At 39.4% G+C, this 20,230-nt stretch overlaps 1 protein-coding gene across 1 annotated transcript; it reads right to left on the bottom strand.

Annotated features, from left to right (window-relative positions):
- Window positions 1-1,039: 1,039 nt before the first annotated feature.
- U2AF2 (U2 small nuclear RNA auxiliary factor 2) lies at window positions 1,040-19,260 on the bottom strand. Its single transcript, XM_058179423.1, has 12 exons — window positions 18,878-19,260; window positions 15,579-15,714; window positions 14,084-14,113; window positions 13,697-13,800; window positions 11,389-11,540; window positions 9,974-10,090; window positions 8,557-8,695; window positions 8,337-8,416; window positions 7,895-8,017; window positions 3,936-4,022; window positions 2,427-2,675; window positions 1,040-1,588 (listed from the first exon to the last, which is right to left on the bottom strand). The coding sequence occupies exons 1-12, from the start codon at window positions 19,152-19,154 to the stop codon at window positions 1,454-1,456; spliced, it is 1,629 nt and encodes a 542-aa protein (XP_058035406.1). The 5' UTR covers window positions 19,155-19,260; the 3' UTR covers window positions 1,040-1,453.
- Between the last annotated feature and the right edge of the window lie 970 nt (window positions 19,261-20,230).

The raw sequence follows: 20,230 nt of genomic DNA, 5'->3' as shown, positions 1-20,230 counted from the left end.
GCAACATCTTCTACAAATACAACACTGCATTAAGGAATACAAGCTATATGCACCCAAACATAGTCCCACAAAAACAGCATCTGAGAAATCTGTAGTCACAGATTTGTCAATTTCTACATTACAGAAGCAGTGTGCAGAATTCTTCTAGCAGAACTCAAAGATGGTAGATAGCCTAATTAAAAATAATAACTTCCATCTTCTGTTCTTATGAGTCAACCAGCATTACACTTATACAGGTAGCTCTCCTTTAATGCTCATTTGTTCAGCAACCAAAGTTGCACATGCTACTTACAACTGGTTCTCATAATTGCAACCCTCAAAGCATCCCCATGATCATGTGATCATGATCCAGGTGCTTGGCGCCTAGCTTGCAATTATGACATTGCAACATCCTATGGTAACATGATTGCCATTTACAATCTTCACTGCCAGCTTCTGACTGGCAATGGGAAACCCACCAGGAAGTTGCAAATGGTGATCACTTGGTGTTGCACTTAATGTCAGCTAACAGAAGTGGCAGAACTAAGTGGCAGTCATGGGACTGCATTTTATGGCCTTTAGTGACAAATTCTGATCCCAACAACCATCATTAAGTAAGCATTACCCATACATTACTGATAAGTTTTGATACTGTTAGCGTCTTTGTTGAAAAAGTTCCCTTTGAAAAACATGTTAAACTTAGTTTTCTTAGTTTATCCCAAAGGTGCTTTTTCAGAAGGCAACTAGACTTTCTAGTTTTTGCTTTTGAAGACGTTTCGCTTCTCATCCTTTTGCTTCAACAACCCTCTAAAAGATGCAAATGACCAGCTGTTTGCAAGGAATATAAATCCTTTCCTTCCCCACCATCCTGTCAGAGCTGAAGAAGCTTCTTGCATGAGAAGTGAAACGTCTTCAAAAGCAAAAACAAGAAAGTCCAGTTGCCACCTGAAAAAGCACCTTCAGGACAATCAAAACATGGATGACTGAGAATCTCTACAGACATCTTAGTTTACAATCAGAGATTAAAAATTGAGGAAGTTGCCCCAATGACACCAGGGAATTGGAAAAAAATGTTTAATTATGAGAGACAACACTAGAGAAATAGTTGTCCATACACACAGCATAGAAGAAAGGAAAATACAACAAAAAAACAGGCCCACTGTTTTGACAGAAAAACTCCTTTTAGCAAAAAATCTGAAACATCACAGAGAAAGGAGGGGGTGGGGTGGAAATATGGGATAAGAGAGACATTTCTACTACAGAGTAACCATCATTGGGAAACCAGTGGGGGGTATGGGTGGGCAGGCTGATGGTAGGTTTAGAAAAGGAAGGAACTGGGATAAATGGAAAGGGGGAGGAGGGAATACAGATTTTGGCCATAAAATGAACAGGCTATGCTGCGAAAGGAGCCTTTCCGGCCAGCGAGTTGCCCCTGCCTCCACAAAACCCCCTCAAGGCTGGTTCAAGGGCTGGGCTACCAGAAGTCTCGACGATGATAGGAGTCAGGATCGCAGTACTTGGTCACAACGACTCGGTTTGCAAACTTGCGTCCAGTGAGGCCTTGCATGGCCTTCTGACAGTCAAAGACAGATGTGAACTCCACAAATATCTACAAGAAGAGTGAAGGGACAAGAGAAGATAATTAGTGGTACATTTTAAAAAATTTGACAATTAAAGGATTCAAATCTGACCCAGATCATACATATAAGAGTGTGAATAGGAAAATAAACTGAAGCAACTTTACTTTTATTGTAATTTGATTCTCATGAAATGTTTCTTCCATGCATCTAGTCTAATTTACTTACAATATTAAATTTGTAGATAGCTACCATTATGAACTGATCACCACCTTAAAGCTACCTAGTTTTACACTTGATTTAAAACAAACAGCACCTAGCCAATGTGTAACAACTAAGCGAGTTCTGCTGTGCTTAGTACATGCATGTAAGATCATCAGGAAATACCAAGCGTGTTCTGTGAAGATCCAATACAACTGATGAAGCTTCCATGATAGGAAGTGAAATGTCTCGTTTTTCCCCCAAAAAAATTTGTTGTTGTCTTTTTCAAAATAAAAACCACTTTTGATACCTAGTCTGCAACCAAATGGTTTACTTAACAAAAACCCCACTGCCTTTTCAATTTACTTTATAGAGATGGGATACCAGAAGTTTCTGCAAAGGCAAAAAACAAAAAACCATTCTTTGACACTTAAGCCACACTTTTAATGAAATCCTATTTGGATTCCCATGATTCAACTTCTTCATTCCATAGTAGATATGTTTGTGCTTTAGAGCAGAGCCATCTTATTGAGCCCTTCTATGTCCCGTGTATACCTTAGAGCTCAAGGAGCCAAATAAGAACAGAAGCTTTCTATATTAATTGAGCAATAGCTTCTTCATTTCCTAAAACACCATCCCCATCCCACCACTCCTACAACCATTAAGTACCTTTCCACAGCCAGGCACCTCAACTCCATCAACAGGCCGGGGGATTTCAATGGATTTGACAACACCATACTTGCTACACTCATCACGGACATCCTCAACAATCTCTTCATATTCCTCATCATCCAGGAGCTCCTCAGGTAATACCATATTCATGAGGCACAGCACCTCAGTTGGATGACCACCCATCTGTACTTGTGAACTCATTAGACCCGGTACCTGTAGGGTCACTGGGGTCTGGTTTATTGTACTCTGGAGGGGCAGCAAGAGAGGAGAGAGAAAGCCACAGGCAGAATTCAGTGACAAAACTATTTAAACTGTCATTTCCAAACAAACATCAAAATTCGATATCTTTTTCTTTACAAGCTTTGGTTTTATTTTCTGGAAGAAATTGAGAGTATCTGTTTCTTCAATCTCAAACATACCAAACAGCTACTATTAATACTATTTTAAAATCAAGCCCCCAAATCTGAAACTCTGGGAAAGTGTTATTTCTCTGTCAGCGAAATAGCCAATTTATGTTTATGACTGGTAGAAATAAGCAAAGCAGGAATAATAATGTCTGATTCCCAAAAATGTAATAACTTTTGGATATATACTGTAATTCTTTGGGTACTGATACTGGTTGCTTTGGAATTTGGTTTTTTAATTACCAGAAATCAGCATGATGCCTTATTCTTCTAATATATGGCTTCAATGCATCAACTAATCATGCCAGCGTTTATGTCTTTATAAAGACATTATTTATTTCTGCAGGTATTACTATTTCATTTTAGGTTTCAAATTATCCTGGGTCCATCTGCATATCTGGCTAGATAGGTTTAATATAAAAATAAGAATTGGATTCAGAAATAAATATGATGCAAACATTTTATTATTACAGCTCCTATGTACGGAAGTACAGAAAATCAAACTTATGCACTAAAGAAACCTTTATGAAAACTAAAAGGCCGTTCACCATCTGAACAAAAGTCTTTTAGAATATCATGAAGCTTCCTGGAATACTCAATCAGAAATTAGTGGCAGCAGCTGAAGGGAGAGAGTGGAAGTGCTGGAAAGACAATGGGGACAGTCAAGCCAGCAGGACAGCTGCACTGGGGAGCTTCTGGGTAGAGGAGGAGAGAAAGAAGGCAACACACACCAGCCTTGTCTATCTCATTTGGATTCTGCTTCGTCTGAAACCAGAGCCAGTAAAGATGTTTTGATATTGCCAAGCCAAGGGTGACATGAAACAGTCACAGCTGCTCCAAATTTGAAGAATTTTCCCTACTTCATGCACATTTATTTCCAGCATAACCTAAAAGGCTTGGAACCTTGTCTGGCCTGAAATTGTTTCTCTCTCATTAAGCAAGGCAAGATGCGATTAGTTCCCCTATGCCTGCAACCACTGGCATTTGATAGTATTGATAAGACCAATCTTCTAACTTTCAGAAACAGAACCTGCAAATACATCCTGGAAAGGTTGTTTTTTGGTACCATTTCTCCCTCATCCCAATCCCTTTCCTTTCTCACCAGAGTAGCATTCTTGGCTCCCACACTGGCTCTCTGCACCAAAAGCTTCTTATCACCCAACTGCATGCCGTTCAACCCCGCGATGGCCTGCGAGGGCAAAACAAAAGTTAATCCAGACACTTCAGAACTTGAGCCTCTGAGGCCACCAACCACACACCCCTCTGCCCCAGGCTCTAAAACATCCACACATTCATACACAGAGGGTAGCTTCTTTTATGCCCCCTCCCCACCAGATTCCTACCTGAACTGCACTGCTCTTGGATTTAATACCACATTTAATTATTTACCTGCCGGGCCTCAAAATCAGCATGTTTTTTAAAAATAGATCTTGTTGGAAGGGATTAAGATGAGTCAACTAGACTGTCTGCATGAAGGAGAAGAGCAAAGGTGAGATTTCAGCCTCAGCCAAATGTTGCCAACAAAGACAGAAAATTCTAAAAGGATGCAGATGAGACCACATACTTTTCAGAATGAGAATTCCACTGATTTGAGGTTGTCATGCTTTGGGAGTTTACATCTTACCAGTCCAGCCCCAATAAAGAATTTAATATCAGGTTTTACAATATTGAATTTGTTTTCCACACAGACCAATTTCAGAAGCAAGATTATGAGGCCAAATCATTTCCCAGCTATAATACAGAAACTGAGGTTTATGAAAGAATGCACATTTCACAGTTATCAGTTAAGTAAAAAGCTGGCAAGCAAATTTACTAATCCTTTTCCACACAGAAGAATCCAGTGGATGAAGGACTGGTTCAGTCAGGGATGGAGCAAAATACTCTATGTATAAAACTACGACTTGGCCAAAGTAATTCAAATTATGATCTAAAACTTGTATTCATGACTGTGTAACTTCAAAATATACAGGTGGGCACAAATTTTCAGTATCTAATTTTCTAAGAGACAATTTTCTAAAAACTTGTTTTTAGAGAAAGTAAAAGACAAAATCAAGAGGGGGAAAAGGGCAGTTTTAAAAATGGTTATTATGCCAATGTTTGGTACAATTATATACTTGTTCAGTTAGAAAGTAATTTTCATTTATTCAGATGACATAATCCTACTCTTCTTTCCTTTATGGCATTTGGCCAGGACTGTCCCTTTTCCCAAAAAATGCTAAGTATAGAGAGCAGGACTGTATTAACATTTTAACTATCTGCAGTTTAAAATTTTAGGTCTTCTTGGAACACATTAACATCTGTCGGCATCTAATTTGCAAAGCATATATAAATTATATAAACAGCAGAAGGGTCTGGGTTGATGTGGCAGTTTCCAGCTAGATGTAGAAGACCTCATTTAAAGTCTCATCTAAGGAGACAATTTAATAAACACTTCTTAAAATCGTATGGGCAAAATGGAAGTTTTAACTTGAGCTATACATTTAAGAATCTGTGGAATATATAAAAAAGTCTAAGTCTCCTGAAGAATCAAGTATCTCTCTATCAGGTTCTCTAAAAATAGACTTTATTTAATAGAGTTTTTCAGATACTTGCTTCTTCAGAGGATTTCTTGAAGCAAGCGTCAAATTGGGATTATTGGTAGCATTTGGTTTAATGTAAACGTAACTGAAATTACATTAGAAAATGTTCTCCATGTAATCAATAATATCTTTCTACTGCATTACAAATAGCAAATAGATGGCAACTTTAGAATGATCCATATGCTACATCTATGGCTTTCTTGGGCCCAATGTCTCTGTACAATAATTTTTACATTTAGGGCATTTATCTTAATATCTAATCAAAAGTAAATTACCTGAAGTTCGAGCAAGCTGTACTGCTTCCTAATATAATATAAAATATATTATATATAATATTTTAATATTAAAAAATTAAAAAATCCTGTTAGCCTTTTCAAAGCCTGCAATTTGTGGGGTATCATTGGGCTGAATACTTTCACTCTTACTATTAATTCAGGGGTTTCCAACCTGGGGTGCGAAAACTTTGGTTTAAAAGTTTCAAAATTATAGTGTATATGCATAATTATATACAAATTATATGCATATAATTATTTTTTTGTAAGGGCTGCGAGAATATATCAGAAGCATTCTAGGGGTGTGGGTTGGGAGCCGCTATATTAATACATAGTGCATTTCAACAACGCAAATTAGGTTATCCTGGAGTCTGAAGTCTCTGGGGAGAAACATGTCAAACTCAATCCCATCAAGAGTGGCTGCAGATATTTGGACTCTCCCAGTTCCAGGGAACTTTGATTCTGAATGGGATCACACTATCCCTTTCTGGATCAGTGCACAATATGGCGGTCTTCCTGGACTTTCAATTCCGGTTCAAGGAGCAGGTAGCCACTGTAAGCAGGAAGGTCTTTGCACAGGTTTTGGTTCGGATGCACCCATTTCCAAATCATGAGGCTCTCCTCACAGTCACAAATGCCTTGACTACCTAGTGAGTAGACTTGCACTATACGAGGCTGCTCTTAATGATTAATTATTAAGAAGCTACAATTGGTCCACTCTGCAGTGACATAAGCCATGACAGGCAAACATTATGCCCCTGTAACAAATCCCTTTGCTTTATCAGCTGGACTGATTATCAGTAAACTCCCTAGTGCAATTCAAAATGCTAGTTATTAACCATAATGGCATAGGTTGTATCCGAGGGGCCATCCATCTCTTATAGCATCTACTTGCTCTCTATAATCAGATTTGGCTTGCTTTGAGTTCCACTGATCAAGCAAAGTTATCTTGTAGGAAATGAACTTTCAGTTACTGAACCTACCCTTTAAAACAGGATCCCCCCCAAGATTCATACAGCTTTCACCTGACCTACCTTCAAGTGAACTCTAAAACCTTGGCTCTTTTCCCAGGTTAGGGTATTTGACAGGCCCCTTTGGCCTGGGAATAACACAGAAAATGTCTTTTGTATGCTTTCTTGGGGCTACTGTTACTCTTTGTAAAATTGTTGTCTTCTTAATCTATGAAACCATTTTGGAGGTTGGTGGCCTAGGAAGTTAGAGAGGTAAATATCCATTGCTCTCAGATTTTACAATCTGATTTTGGATCGCATCCAAGATTTTAGCTTTTGCTAAAAACTCATGGCTTTCTCCTTGATGCAGAGAGACCAAAGGAGGGGAAGGGATAGCATGGGAAAACACACACTTCCCAAGTAGCATGTGGGAAGAAACACTCTATGGGACAGGAAGCAGGTGTGGGGGAGAATATATTAAAAAAAAAAACATGTATCCATACATACTAATAATGGCACTCAATTACAAAGAAACACATGCATAACCCTGATGGAGATCAACCCAAAAACAAGAGCTTATGCTCTGCATGCAAAGTTACAACCGACACGCTCTGAACCTTATTGGGAATTGTGGGGTGTTTCCTCTCCACCACAGGTCCCCCCTCTCCAACGGGTCAAGGGGAATCTGGGGTGCTTTTCCTTTGTTTTATTGTTAAACTATAAATGTCAATACTTGCATTTTACAACTCCCACTGGAGTTAGCAAGCATGTCTGCTGGTTACAGGCCTGTTCCTCCTCCCCCCGCTGTAACACAAAGCACAGCGGGAGAAAGGAAACATAGTTATTAGGGGTGCAGAACAGAGAATTACCGGGAGTAGGGAAATGGGTGAAATGCACTACGGACCCGGCTCTTCCCTGACTGGTGAGGGGAGGGCTTCTTACCGGCTCTCGGTCGGGCACGGCGGCCAGGGTCTTCGCAAAAAGGCCGAAGCCTTCTCCGACTAACATTCGGGGAGAGTTGTTGTTTTTTTGGGGGGAACAAAAAGCAGAAGTGATCAGAACACTAACTCGATGGTGTTTGCCGCTAAGTCAGCAGCTGTGCTGTAAAGGAGAGAAAAGCTGGCACCCCCTAGAGGGGAGGAGAGAAAAAAACACCCCACCTGCTCAAAGGACAAAGAACCCCCCTCATCCCACGGGAAGATCGGCGGGCCGCTGCAGAGCAAAAATGACAAGAGGATGAACAAGGGAGGCTGGCCCTACCTGGTCTGTGACATTGATGTCCACATATTCACAGAAGGCATAACCTTTCGACAGGCCAGTAGCACTGTCCTTCACCAGGTTGAAAGCCTTCAGGGGCCCAAAGGAAGTCAGCAACTCCTTGACCTGATGGAGAACGAAGAAACAATGTCAATAAATGTCACCATACCAAATAATAACCAAATCTTCATAGTAGCATGGTATTGTGAAGAATTAAACTAGTTTTTAAAGATTTATCTGGTTTTTGTAAGAAGGTTATTAAAATTAGTAAATACTTCAGGAGAAGGATTTCCTATAAAAGACTGGATAAAACTGGATATTAACTGGTTGTAACAAAGAATTACACCGAGTACGAAACATGTCCCAGCTGGTTAAAAATTAAGGAGACTGAAGAATGAAGTGCTTGTCCACGTTATCCTGAATTGTGTTATATTCCCAGACTGACCTGATCATCATTAAGATAGTTTGGCAGACCCCCAATGAACAGTTTATGAGCAGAATCAGGGACCACTGTGGAAACGACACCTACAAGAAGGAAGCAGGTCGACATGGCAGGAAAATACATGAAATTATCCATACGCTGCATACAACATTGATAAATTTTCCCCTCCTTGTATATTATATAATCATCACTTTTTTATTCACTAAGAGTCTGATAAACCCACCTGGCACATAAACTGATGGGTTCTCAGACATGCCAGGTAGTGGTTGATAATCATGGGGGCGTCTGATCTTCAATGACTGTCCCTGGAAAATGATCCCATCAAAAGCCATGGCCTGTGTAGTTTCATCCACAGAACGGAACTGGAACAGAGAAAAGGGGGAAAGAAGGGGGGAATGGGGAAAATCAGTTGTCATTGTCTCTTATAGAATATATGGCTGCTAGTCAGGACCAAGAAGCAAAATAGGCATCTCTAATTAAATTCTAGGCTTATGAGGTTAGATGATCAGTGCCAATTATGAAAACAGTAGATTCTTTACAGTTCAATGTATAAGTCTTACAAAATTTACAAGGAATGAAATTCTCACCAATAATCTTCGGGAGTGTAGAATACAGAACAAGGAAGCTATTATTTTGTACACCAAAGGAGACATGCCCTGAGCTGAAGTGGGGATTTATGCATTTATCCACAAAGCATTTAGAGTAGAAAATAAAAATAAAGTTAGAAGTCAAAGAAGCTCAAGAAACTCAGTCAGGTGGAAACTAAGCGTCACATAACTGCTACCTCATATCTAGCATTTTTATTCTAACAAATTTTAGAAGATTACATTTAAGATCAATCCCTCTGTCTTCTGTCTTTTTTATTTCATATATTGGAAAAGAATGAATATCTTTCCATGGTTTTTCAGCATTTGCATAAAATACTATTGAAAATGTTTCCTCTCCTGCTATCATATTTGTCTATGGAAATCTTTTATAAAAACTGAATTTAGCCTTTGAATTAACCTGCAACAGGCTGGATTAACTTTAGAGAGAATAGAATAGAATAGAATTTTTTATTGGCCAAGTGTGATTGGACACACAAGGAATTTGTCTTGGTGCATATGCTCTCAGTGTACATAAAAGAAAAGATACGTTCATCATCATTATACCATCAACCTCACAGTTGTGGCCTAAGATCACGATAAAACATACAAAAAGAATAACAGCAATAGCATTTAGACTTAATATGCCGCTTCACAGTGCTTTCCAGCCCTCTCTAAGTTGTTTACAGAGACAGCATAGTGCCCCCAACAATTTGGGTCCTCATTTTACCCACCTCAGAAAGATGGAAGGTAAGTCAACCTTAGCCTGGTGAGATTTGAACTGCCAAATTGCAGGCAGCTCGCAGTCAGCTGAAGTAGCCTACAGTACTGCACTATAAGCACTGCACCACCGATGCTCATATAACTCTTTTAGAACCCCATACACAGTCAAGCTTTAGAACTCATTAACATGGACCAACTATGTTGTATTTTGAACATTCAATAAGTCTACATGAAACAAATGATTTTATGCATTTCCTTTGATTTGTCCAGAATCATAATTGTGCGAGTAAATCACTGATATTTTAAACCTGTCCTGAGTCACTATAAACTCACCTCCAGAAAAGCAAAGTTCTTATCCTGGTTAATTTGCACAGCCAAGACAGGATTACCAGGAGCCTGAGTAAGGCCACCAAGGCGCATCTGGGCATTGAAGAAATCCATCATTGCTTCCTAGTGGAATTATGGAAAGAGATGTAAAGAGTAGATGTATGATTCAAGCTGGAATGGCAACCTGGACCACAAATAGATTATAAAACAACATTTCCTACTTGCCTGCTATGATGGTTGCAAACTGTGAAGCTATGAGGATTGCAGTCCCATACATTATTCACTTAAAGAGAAATGGAAAACTTTGGTCTTTTTTTTCTTTTTGGTAGGGATAATTAAATAACAAGCAACCGTATTTATTTCTCTGGTCATTTAGGTTTTAATACATCTCCCTCTATTTAAGCACCACTAAGCTACAGTCAGGACTGCAAATAAAATATGCTGCCCAGAGTCTAGTGGAGTAGCAGCCATAACAAATTTAATGAAATGAAATAATAATGTCCCATTCCCATATTTGAATGTCTAAACCATAATTCATCGCTCCAGACCAATAATGTTGATCAAATGTAAATATCAACTGTAGAAGACAAATTTAGAAGATGCCCTGAGTAGAGATACTATATTAAACTGAGCAACTCACTGACTCAATGTAGTCACTTTGGCTCATAATGAAAAGCAAAAAATGATCTTTGAAAACAGCATCCTCTATCTGTATCACATAGAGTTGAGCTGCTTTTACCGTATAGGTCAGCATAGCTTCAAAACATCATTTAACCCATTTTGGCCCTAGCTCTAAGGATGGATATGCCTCTATTGCACCCAACCTCAAAAATTTGGATAGCAGTAACCCCATATCGAAGATTTCTCTTTTTAAAGACAAACACTAAAATGTGTGGGGAGAAAACATGATCTGATAGGAAGGGATATTTAGAATATCCTTTCAGTCTGGCTACAATTTCCATCAGTATATTTGGAAGGTACCAGTTTAGGGAAAGCAAAATTCATTTCATGTGATTCATTTCATTCAAAACACCAGAGACAGTACTCCAAAAATTTGTAACTATCAAATATGACTCATTAAGATGCCAAGTCATAGTAAGTTTGAGCATTTAATGAGGGTCAGTTGGCTCTCCCAACTTAAACTTCCAGGATTCTCTTTGCAACCCCTCAAATTCAATGGCAAAATGTCAAATATGTAGTTTTTTATCAAAAAATGGCAAAATAAGACTGGAAGTGGTAGAATTCCTCTGGGTAGTGAGGCACTCCCATTTCCATTCTTACCCCCATCTTTTTAAAAATAAAAAAGAAGAAACAAATACTAAACAAGCCCGCTTTTTCTGGTGGTATCACTGAAATTGAGCACTTGTTGCAGCCAAAAGTTTCAAGGCTAAGCAGAGATAACAGAATGAGCTAATAAGTACCTCAGTGATTCCAAAAGGGATATTGCCAACATAGAGACGTCGAGCTTGTCGCGTCATTTGACTGCCAACTACAGGCACAGGTGTAGGTGTTACTGCCAGCCCATCTGGAGTCATGGTTGGTAGTAGGGCTGTAGCTGGAATTTGTCCCGCAGCTAGAAATGGGGAAAAAAAGTATATTGAAAATTACCAGCTCTGATTCTCCTGATAAAAACATTATATACTGGGGAAAGTCTTGATGATATAAATACACAGGATTAAGGATCTGCAAAATGTTCCATTATGAAACATGCCAACCCCAAACAGCCCCATTTTGTGTGTAACAGAAGTGGCTTAAAATAGGTCTGTTTTGAAGATGGAGCTCTTCCAAAACATTCAAAATAGCTTATTCCAAAGTCAGAACATTTTGAAGAGCCCTAAACAATCTGTGGCAACAGTAAGAATTAAGGTGTTATTAAAACTTATATGGAATGGTGAAGAGAAGTAGCAATCCAAATACTTTTCAAAACACATAAAAGTGTTAATTTTGTTATTTCATCAGTAAAAAAATAACTGGCTATTCACCAGCAAAGACCACAGCTATCTTTTCCCATTATGCACAGTAAACCATCAGCCCAAAATGCACCATATATAGGAAAAATATTCCCAAATTCAAACATAACATTCTGACCATATGGACTAACATGGATGTTATTCAGCTGTTATAAGGTCAAATTGGGGAACTCCTAGGCTGAGCCTTTTCAGTACCATTTATGCCTTTAAAATCATTTATTTAATAGATTTTTATCCCACCTTTATTACTTTATAAGAAACTGAAGGCAGACAACATACTTAATAATTCTTCCTCCTATTTTCCCAACAACCGTGTGAGGTGGGTTGGGTCGAGGGTGAAGGATCCAAAATCACCCAGCCGGCTTTCATATCTAAAGTAGGATTAGAACTAGAAGTTTCCCGATTTCCAGGCCAGCACCTTAATCATATCAAACTAGTTCACTCATGCTCACTGCCTCTCCCTTCTAAGCAGCATAGCCACAGAGCTGCCAGTCTGTGGTTTAAGATTAATAATATTACACAGCTCTGCTGCTGAAAAAACAGCAGCCAAAAATAAATATGGATTTGGTCTATCATTAATAAAAGCTAGATGTTCTGTTACATAAACCACAGAACAAGCTCTAGGTTAAACTCTGTGATTAATAAAATCCAGAAGTAACAGTTAAAAATGTGCTTATTCTTAAATCACAATTTTATGGCTATGACTTGCAGGAAATAGCACATATGCTTTCAATTGACATTTAATAGGGTTTACAGTTTGATGTATCATTTTAGCTCCTATGCATTCTTGTGGAATTATGGCACTTAGGTACATTTCAAAAATGATGTATTAGACATGATTGTTCACCCAAGCAAGGACAACTGATGTCATTTTCCTTTTTCCTTGTTCCCATCCAGGTTTATATTGCTTGCCATCTCTGTTCTTGTTTTATACTGTTTCAGTATTTCTAGTTTTTAAATCTTTTTAACAATTTACAAACTGTCCAGAGTTGCTGACAGTCAGGCAGTTTATCAATGTAATCAATTATTACCCCCATTTTAAATTCTCATTATGATATTTTTATGTATGGTTTGCAATATGATTTATTATTTATTTATTTATTTATTAATCATACTTTTATACCGCACCATCTCCCGTAGGACTCAGGGCGGTTCGCAGGCATATTAAAAAACAATATAATAAATAAGCATTAAAAACCCAATTAAAACTAAATATTATCATGGCCAAATCACTAAAAATGATAAAAACCCATTAAAAAACCCTTAAAATTTAGTGAAAACATTTTATTCTTAGGCTAGTCCAGCTCCATGATGGAAGGACCATAACTATAATTATTGTAACTCAGGACACAAACATCCAAAGACTGGTAAAAAAATGTGAGATGGAAAATCTTTACCCACCAATGAAAGTTGCAATATACTGATTGATATTCAAATCCATGGATGTTAACTCAATAGCAAGCCTTACAGAGACTGGTGAGATGTGTTTTGAGGAGACATAGATGAGATACTAGGGGAGGCCATTCAAGGTAGATGTTTAATGAAACAACTGGTTAGTAGGGCCATTTATTTTCTATTACTGACCTACACATGGTTCAAACTGCCATGGAAGAGACAAAAATCTGTTGCCAGGGAGGGAGGGAGGGAGGGGGGTAGATCACAAATGCTCGCTTTAGGAGATTTTTTTTAATTATGCAAGCTGCCTATCCCTGCTGTAAAACTGAGCAAATCAAGGTGACTTAAGCAAAGAGGAGCCTACCCTGCATGGCTTTATACTGCATGGGTGTAATGTGCTCAAAACCTGGAGGAGGGACATCCCAATACTTGCGGATTTTCTTCTTCTTCTCATGCCGAGGAGAACGGCTATAGTAGGGATCAAGAGTAAAAGGTTAGTTGGAAGAAAGAAAAATATTTAATTTACTGTAGCCTTAAAATTAAGATGAATTCCTAAGTCTATGTTTATTCCCGTTGGGATATTTCTTCATACCCAGGGCCAATGTTTATAATGCAACAATCCCTACAATGAATTCCGATTCCTGCATTGTTTCCCTTAATTTTAGGATTTTTTTTTATTTATTTTTTTGGTGAAGCCACCTATGGCTTTTCGTTGCCCCTGCCAGCACCAGGAAGAACTGCCAATGCTTACCTTAGAGGACCTGACAGGCTTAGAGGAGATCTAAAAAACAAAAACAAAATGGGTTTGTGTCTTTTCCTGTTTAAAGCAATCCCAGAAAAACATTCATAGATATTTAATAACAATTATTAATTTAATAACTTTGTCAATCTTGCATCCATGAGTAGAGGTGCAATCTAGGTAGACAAATGAGCAGTCTAAGCACGGTAGCACAGTGGTTAAAGTGCAGTACTGCAGGCTACTTCTGCTGACTGCCCGCTGTCTGCAACTTAGCAGTTCAAATCCCACAGGCTCAAGATTGACTCAGCCTTCCATTCTTCCAAGATGGGTAAAATGAGGACCCAAATTGTTGGAGGCAATATGCTGACTCTGTAAGCCGCTTAGAGAGGGCTGTAAAGCACTGTAAAGGCTTATAAGTCTAAGTGCTTTTGCTATGAAAAAAAGTTCTAGAAAGAACTTTATTCATTTATTATTGTGGCATATAACATTTCTAACTGGGTTTAAAAAGTGCCCAGACACAAATACCTAAGTCATCACTAAGGATATTGGATGTCAGATATTAATCAGTAAGGAGAAGTGTTTGATAATCAATAATCAAAATGCTGTGGTGCAGTGGTTAAAATGCAGTACTGCAGACTACTTTTGCTGCCTGCCGGCTGGAATCTCATCAGGTTCAAAGTTGACTCAGCCTTCCATCCTTCCAAAGTTGGTAAAATAAGGTTCCAGATTGTTGGGGGCAATATGTAAACTGCTTAGAGAGGGCTGTAAAAGCACCGTGAAGCGGTATAAGTATAAGTGCTATTGCTAATAATGATAAGATTCCAGGCTTTTAAAATGAATTAATAAAGCTGTTTCAATCACACACAACATGACAGACTTGGAAGGGACTTTGTAGGTCATCTTGTACATCATAATATAAGGTAAAGATACAGCAAAAGACTACAATAGTCCTGCTGGCCAAGGAGACAGAAGTTTAAAGACAAGGAGGAGAAAACTAGAAATGTAACTGTAAAGCAGTTTGTTAGGCTTTCAATCCCACATTTTACAAAAAATTCTTCAATAGCCAATTCACCCAATATGCCGAGGCAAAACAGTTGGCAACACTGAAAAGGAGTACATAACTGACAGGACATACTGCCTACATGCAATTTCAGCATGTTCTCATATACCTCTGACATAACTACTTTCATTTTGGCGATCCTTGAACACACTTTCCTAACAAATTTAGTTTCAGCAGAATAATTGAATAATCATTCATTTACAATTATAATTAATTAGTTCCACTTGCCAATATTACAAAAATTGACTTTTGGTCTTTTGTAATCTGAATTATTAGACATTATTATTATTCTTGCCTCAAACAATGTAAAAAAATCTGTTTCTGTAAATTTAGTTTTCAGAAAAATCGCTATTCTCCATAATTCTGAATGGCAAAAGGACCCATGTTTCTGAGGCTTTGCCTAAGATTCTCTATTCAATATAAAAATATCTTGTGGAGGATCCATACCTGCGCCTCCTGCGATCTCGTGAAACACTGCGCTGATCCCTGTTGCGCCTGTCACGGCTACGACTGCGACGCTTCCTGTCACGACTCCGTGAGCGACTGTGGCTGCGTTTACGATGACGATTCTCTTTATCACGTTCTAAAGGGAACAGGATAGAACAGTGAGCCATCCAGCTGTTGCTTTGGAACACAGAACATAACTCTGGTTGCTGCAAACCATTTCATTTCCCCTAAAACAGTGAGCTGGTGTTTTTTTGGCTTTCAAAAAAGAACATTGAAGAAAATAAACATTGCCAAGAAGAAACTGATATCATGATTGGATCATGTCTGCTGTATAACCATATGGAATTATCTTAATTGCCCCTGGAAAATGGCAACAACAAATGGATCAAAAGGGAGAAATAGAGACAAGATTGTTTTAGAATTTCTCAACATTCATACGGCACACAACTATCTTAAAGTTTATCTCCAAATCTAGCAAGCAGAGTATTTGTATAGCCCAATTTGGAAACCCTTGATGCATTCCTTGAGACACACAAAATTACTTTCCATGAGATTTTTGCAACATAAAATATAGTGTTAACAATTTAATTTCTTTAAAAATCAAAACCAAGCAGTCTTTTGTTTTCTATTTTAAAAAAACACTGAGGAAAATCAGAGCATAATTCTGCCCCGATTTTTGAGACTTCTAGATACGAACACTAGATAAAAAAGCAATGTAAAACATGAGGAAAAGTACATCAAACTATATGCTGCCTGCTTCTAAAATATAGCAATAGCTATAATTGCAAGAATGCAGGATGTTATTTGATAAAACTAATACTGCATTCTAATAGTTCTGAACTACTACAAGACCTACTATAGGAGTGATATGGAACAGAATTAGAAAAAAACAATAGATCTTAAACAATGAACTGTTTTGGAGACTGGAGAAGACTGATGCAGCTGTGCTGGATACAAACAATGTTTTAGAACAAGAACGTTATTTGTGTGGCCAATGAGACTGTTTTAAGATTCATTGGTAACAGGCTACAGTACAGAAATTTCTATGTTGAAAATGTTCATGCAAACCAGAAAGACCTAATGGAAGTGAAAACAGGGAAGCTTCAGTTTTAACTAAGGATCTATAAAACATCATTTTTAAAGAACAATATGCCTTCTCTTCTATTTCTAGATATTAGTCATATAATCCAAACTACCAGTAGGTCCAGTGTTACCATTAGACCTGCAGTACTAAACATTCTTATGCCTTGGTTTCACTCTCAAGAAAGCTTAAACAAGGACCCAGATTTCTTCCATTTGGTATACCTAAATTATCCAATACAGCCCCCATTTTCAAAAATGGGTGAATTTCTAAAAAACCCATGGATGTTTGTATTTTCAGAAAGGGTGGAACTGATTTATTTCAAAGGAAATCCATTCTGGAGAGAAGGGAGGCAGCCTCTGAATTATACTATGGAAAAGTAGAACATGAATAATTTGTATTCTTAGAACTACAGCCTATCTTTTGCTTCAATGCTAGCAAACAGGCAGTGGATGACTACAAATTTGGCTTAAGGAATCTGTGAATTATTGTGATTCCCACCAAACGGAAATAGGTATTGTCAGTAGGAAGTAAAATCAGGAACACAGTACTGCAGCCTAATCCAAATATTTTGATTGATATAAGGAGACCCCTACTGCTAAGATATTGTGCAGTGTTTTCTGGAAGAAGCATATACATGTTGTATACAAGTAGTCTTCGATTTACAACCATTCATTTAGTGACTATTCCAAGTTTCAATGTCACTGAAAAAAATGACATATGCGCAATTTTAAATGGTATTGACATTTAGAATGACTATAAATGAATGGTTGCAAGTCAAAGGCTACTTGTATACAACGTGTATATCCTTCTTTGAGAAAACACTATATAATATCTTACAGTAGGCTTTCCTTATATCAACCAAAAAATTTGGATTAGACTACAGTCAATGACCTTTGCATTGTCCTGGGATCATGCAATCATCATTTGTAATCTTCCAACAAGCAAAATCAATGGGGGAAGCCAGAATCACTTCATGACTATAACTGCAGTGATAGGCTTAACTGTGGCAAAAAAAAGTCAAAAATGAGGCAAAATTTATTTAACAACTGCCATAGTGGAAATATTGGGCTCAATTGTAGTCATTAGTCAAGAACTATCTGTATTGTACAATTTTTCTTAAGTCTGTGGCATCTCCAACTTAGAGAAAGCATTCCCCCCCCCCATCTGAAATCACCTTGGAACTGGGGATTCCCTTCAGAGATTTATGGCATGTTGCGTAAATCAGATTGGAATTGATATAATAAGTTGTGGCTAAGGAAACCAGTTATTCAAATTGTGGTAGGACAGCCCCAATGTGAAGTTGCACATGAACTATCCAGTTTATTCCTGGTGCAAAATAATAGTTGTGCCATGGTAGATGCAGTACCACACTCTCAACCCCCTGCTGGGCGAATGTGGGCCTAGTCATGCTGCTAGTCCTCAATTTACAATCCAAAGGTAGGATCCATTTTTTGTTTTAACGTCGTATAAAACTAGAGAACCTGAAGAAGAGATTGGGCAACCCTTTGTCTGAAATGGTACAGCTTCTCCTGCTTGAGCAGGGGGTTGGACTAAAAGACCTCCAAAGTCCCTTCGAACTCTGGGATCCTGTTACAGTGGAGCCGTCAGGCCACATGGCCTTAGTAACGCTGAGAAGCAGCTTCCCCGAGGCCTAGAAAGCCAGGCCACCCACTCGCTTCCCTTCCACCATGGCGCCCGAGGAAAGAGGCCGAGCAGATTTCGCCCAACTGTGCAGCTCGCCTTTCTTCCGCCCTTCCCAAGTGCCGGCCTTACCCGCTCGGCTCAAGGAAGGGGAGGGGGCGCACCACGTGCATTCTCCAACTCCGGACCCCACCCCACCATTCCCCAAAAACTGAGGGCTTTCTCTCCCCCTCACCTTTTCTTCCCCTCCCCCCTCGCCGTTTTCAAACGCACGCCGCGCGCACTCGGCCGCCAACGGTCCCGGGGCGCGAGGCCTCGCTTCCTCCCCCCACCCCATCCCATCGAACCACTTCAGACTCGCGCCAAATTAGGCGGGGGATGGGAAAGAAGATGCGGCGGCCGGGCGCACGAGGATTCCCAATCCTTCTCTTAAACGCGCCGCGCCGATAGTGTGAAGAAACGGAATGGCCAGCTGTGAAAGGGGAGAGGAGGAGCCGCCGCCGTCGCTACCTCGTACTTCTTTTTCTGGGGTTGAACCCGGCCGATTTGCTTGCCCCCAACCACGCTTGCTTACCCTGTTTGTTTTCATTTAGCTGCCGCTCGAATTCGTCGAAGTCCGACATGGCTAGGGAGGAGGACGTCCCTCGATCCGGCCTAGCTACGGTTGCACGGTGGTGGCGACTGCCAGCCCTGGACCTCTTCACGCAGTAGGCCCCAACAGCGCCTTCTCTGGGAGTTCGGCAACTTCCGGTGGCTGCTTCGGATGTGAACGGAAATTCTCGGCTATCTCCGTAGTGCTTTTCGAGAAGCGGCCGAGTTTCCCCGCTCCATAGTCCCCTCCCACGAGTCATCTCAGAAGCCCTCGGGAAATGCTGCCTCTCTAGGAGTTTCGGGCGCTCTTTGTAGCGTCAGTTCCTTCGTCTTAAACCGTTTCGGGCGCCTGACGCGTGCCTTTGTATTCCCGCTTAAAAAAAAAAAAGCCGTGGCTTCTTAAAAATAAAGGTCTCTATGGTATTTCCGCCGGATGTTGCTCGAGTGCTTCCTGGGGATTTTTTTTGGGGGGGGGGGAGTGCTCGTGCGGTGGCTGAGCTTTCGATGTCAAATGTACAAAATATTTCATTTATTCATACTAAACTCTGAATAATTTCACATGCTGGGCTTACATAGCATACCGTGGCGTTAAAAAAGACGAATATACTTAACGTTGCATGAATGCAGCTATATTTGCAGGGCATATTAAATCACATACGAGATAGGATCCCCCCCTCCAAATTCGGTGTGTGTCGAGTGTCCCGCGAACCCAAAAAAATGGTTCATTCAGTAAACTCTGAATAGCCTTATTTAAACATACAAGCACAGACAAGGATGTAAAAATGTAGACACGCACACGAGTAGACATGCACACGTGGTAGATTTTTGTATTCGGGTTACCAGGTGGCACTGAACTTTTACCAAAATGCTTGCAGTGTAGGAATGTAGTTCATAAACGGTATTCCTTTTAGGCCAACTGTTCTATTTTCCCCCTTTTTCACAAGGATTGTGCTAATTAATATTATAGGCAGATAATTAATGATTTTTATATGAGGGGTCCTAGGTGCCCTTTGAACTTGCTTGTTTTCTTGCAGACGTTTTCATTACCCTAACTAGGTAACACCATCATAAGTTCATAATAACAGAGTTGGAAGGGACCTTGGAAGTCTTCTAGTCCAACCCCCTTCCCAGGCAGGAAACCCTACACCATTTCAGACAAATGGTTATCCAACATTTTCTTTAAAATTTCCAGTGTTGAAGCATTCACAACTTCTGCAGGCAAGTTGTTCCACTAATTAATTGTTCTAACGGTCAGGAAATTTCTCCTTAGTTCTAAGTTGTTTCTCTCTTTGATTAGTTTCCACTCGTTGCTTCTTGTTCTACCCTCAGATGCTTT

Source organism: Ahaetulla prasina, chromosome 4 (genome assembly GCF_028640845.1).
Source record: "Ahaetulla prasina isolate Xishuangbanna chromosome 4, ASM2864084v1, whole genome shotgun sequence".
NCBI classification, from domain to species: domain Eukaryota; kingdom Metazoa; phylum Chordata; class Lepidosauria; order Squamata; family Colubridae; genus Ahaetulla; species Ahaetulla prasina.
This window is presented reverse-complemented; position numbering and strand designations above follow the sequence as displayed.

Bases quoted from the DNA above. Each gene is read 5' to 3' on its own strand.
- U2AF2 (XM_058179423.1), bottom strand. From the start codon at position 19,154: ATGACTCGTGGGAGGGGACTATGGAGCGGGGAAACTCGGCCGCTTCTC. The intron at 10,091-11,388 runs GTACTTATTAGC...TAATTCCACTAG, and splicing joins TCCCTTTTGGAATCACTGAG to GAAGCAATGATGGATTTCTT. The intron at 2,676-3,935 runs GTGAGAAAGGAA...CTGCCCCTCCAG, and splicing joins GAGCCAAGAATGCTACTCTG to AGTACAATAAACCAGACCCC.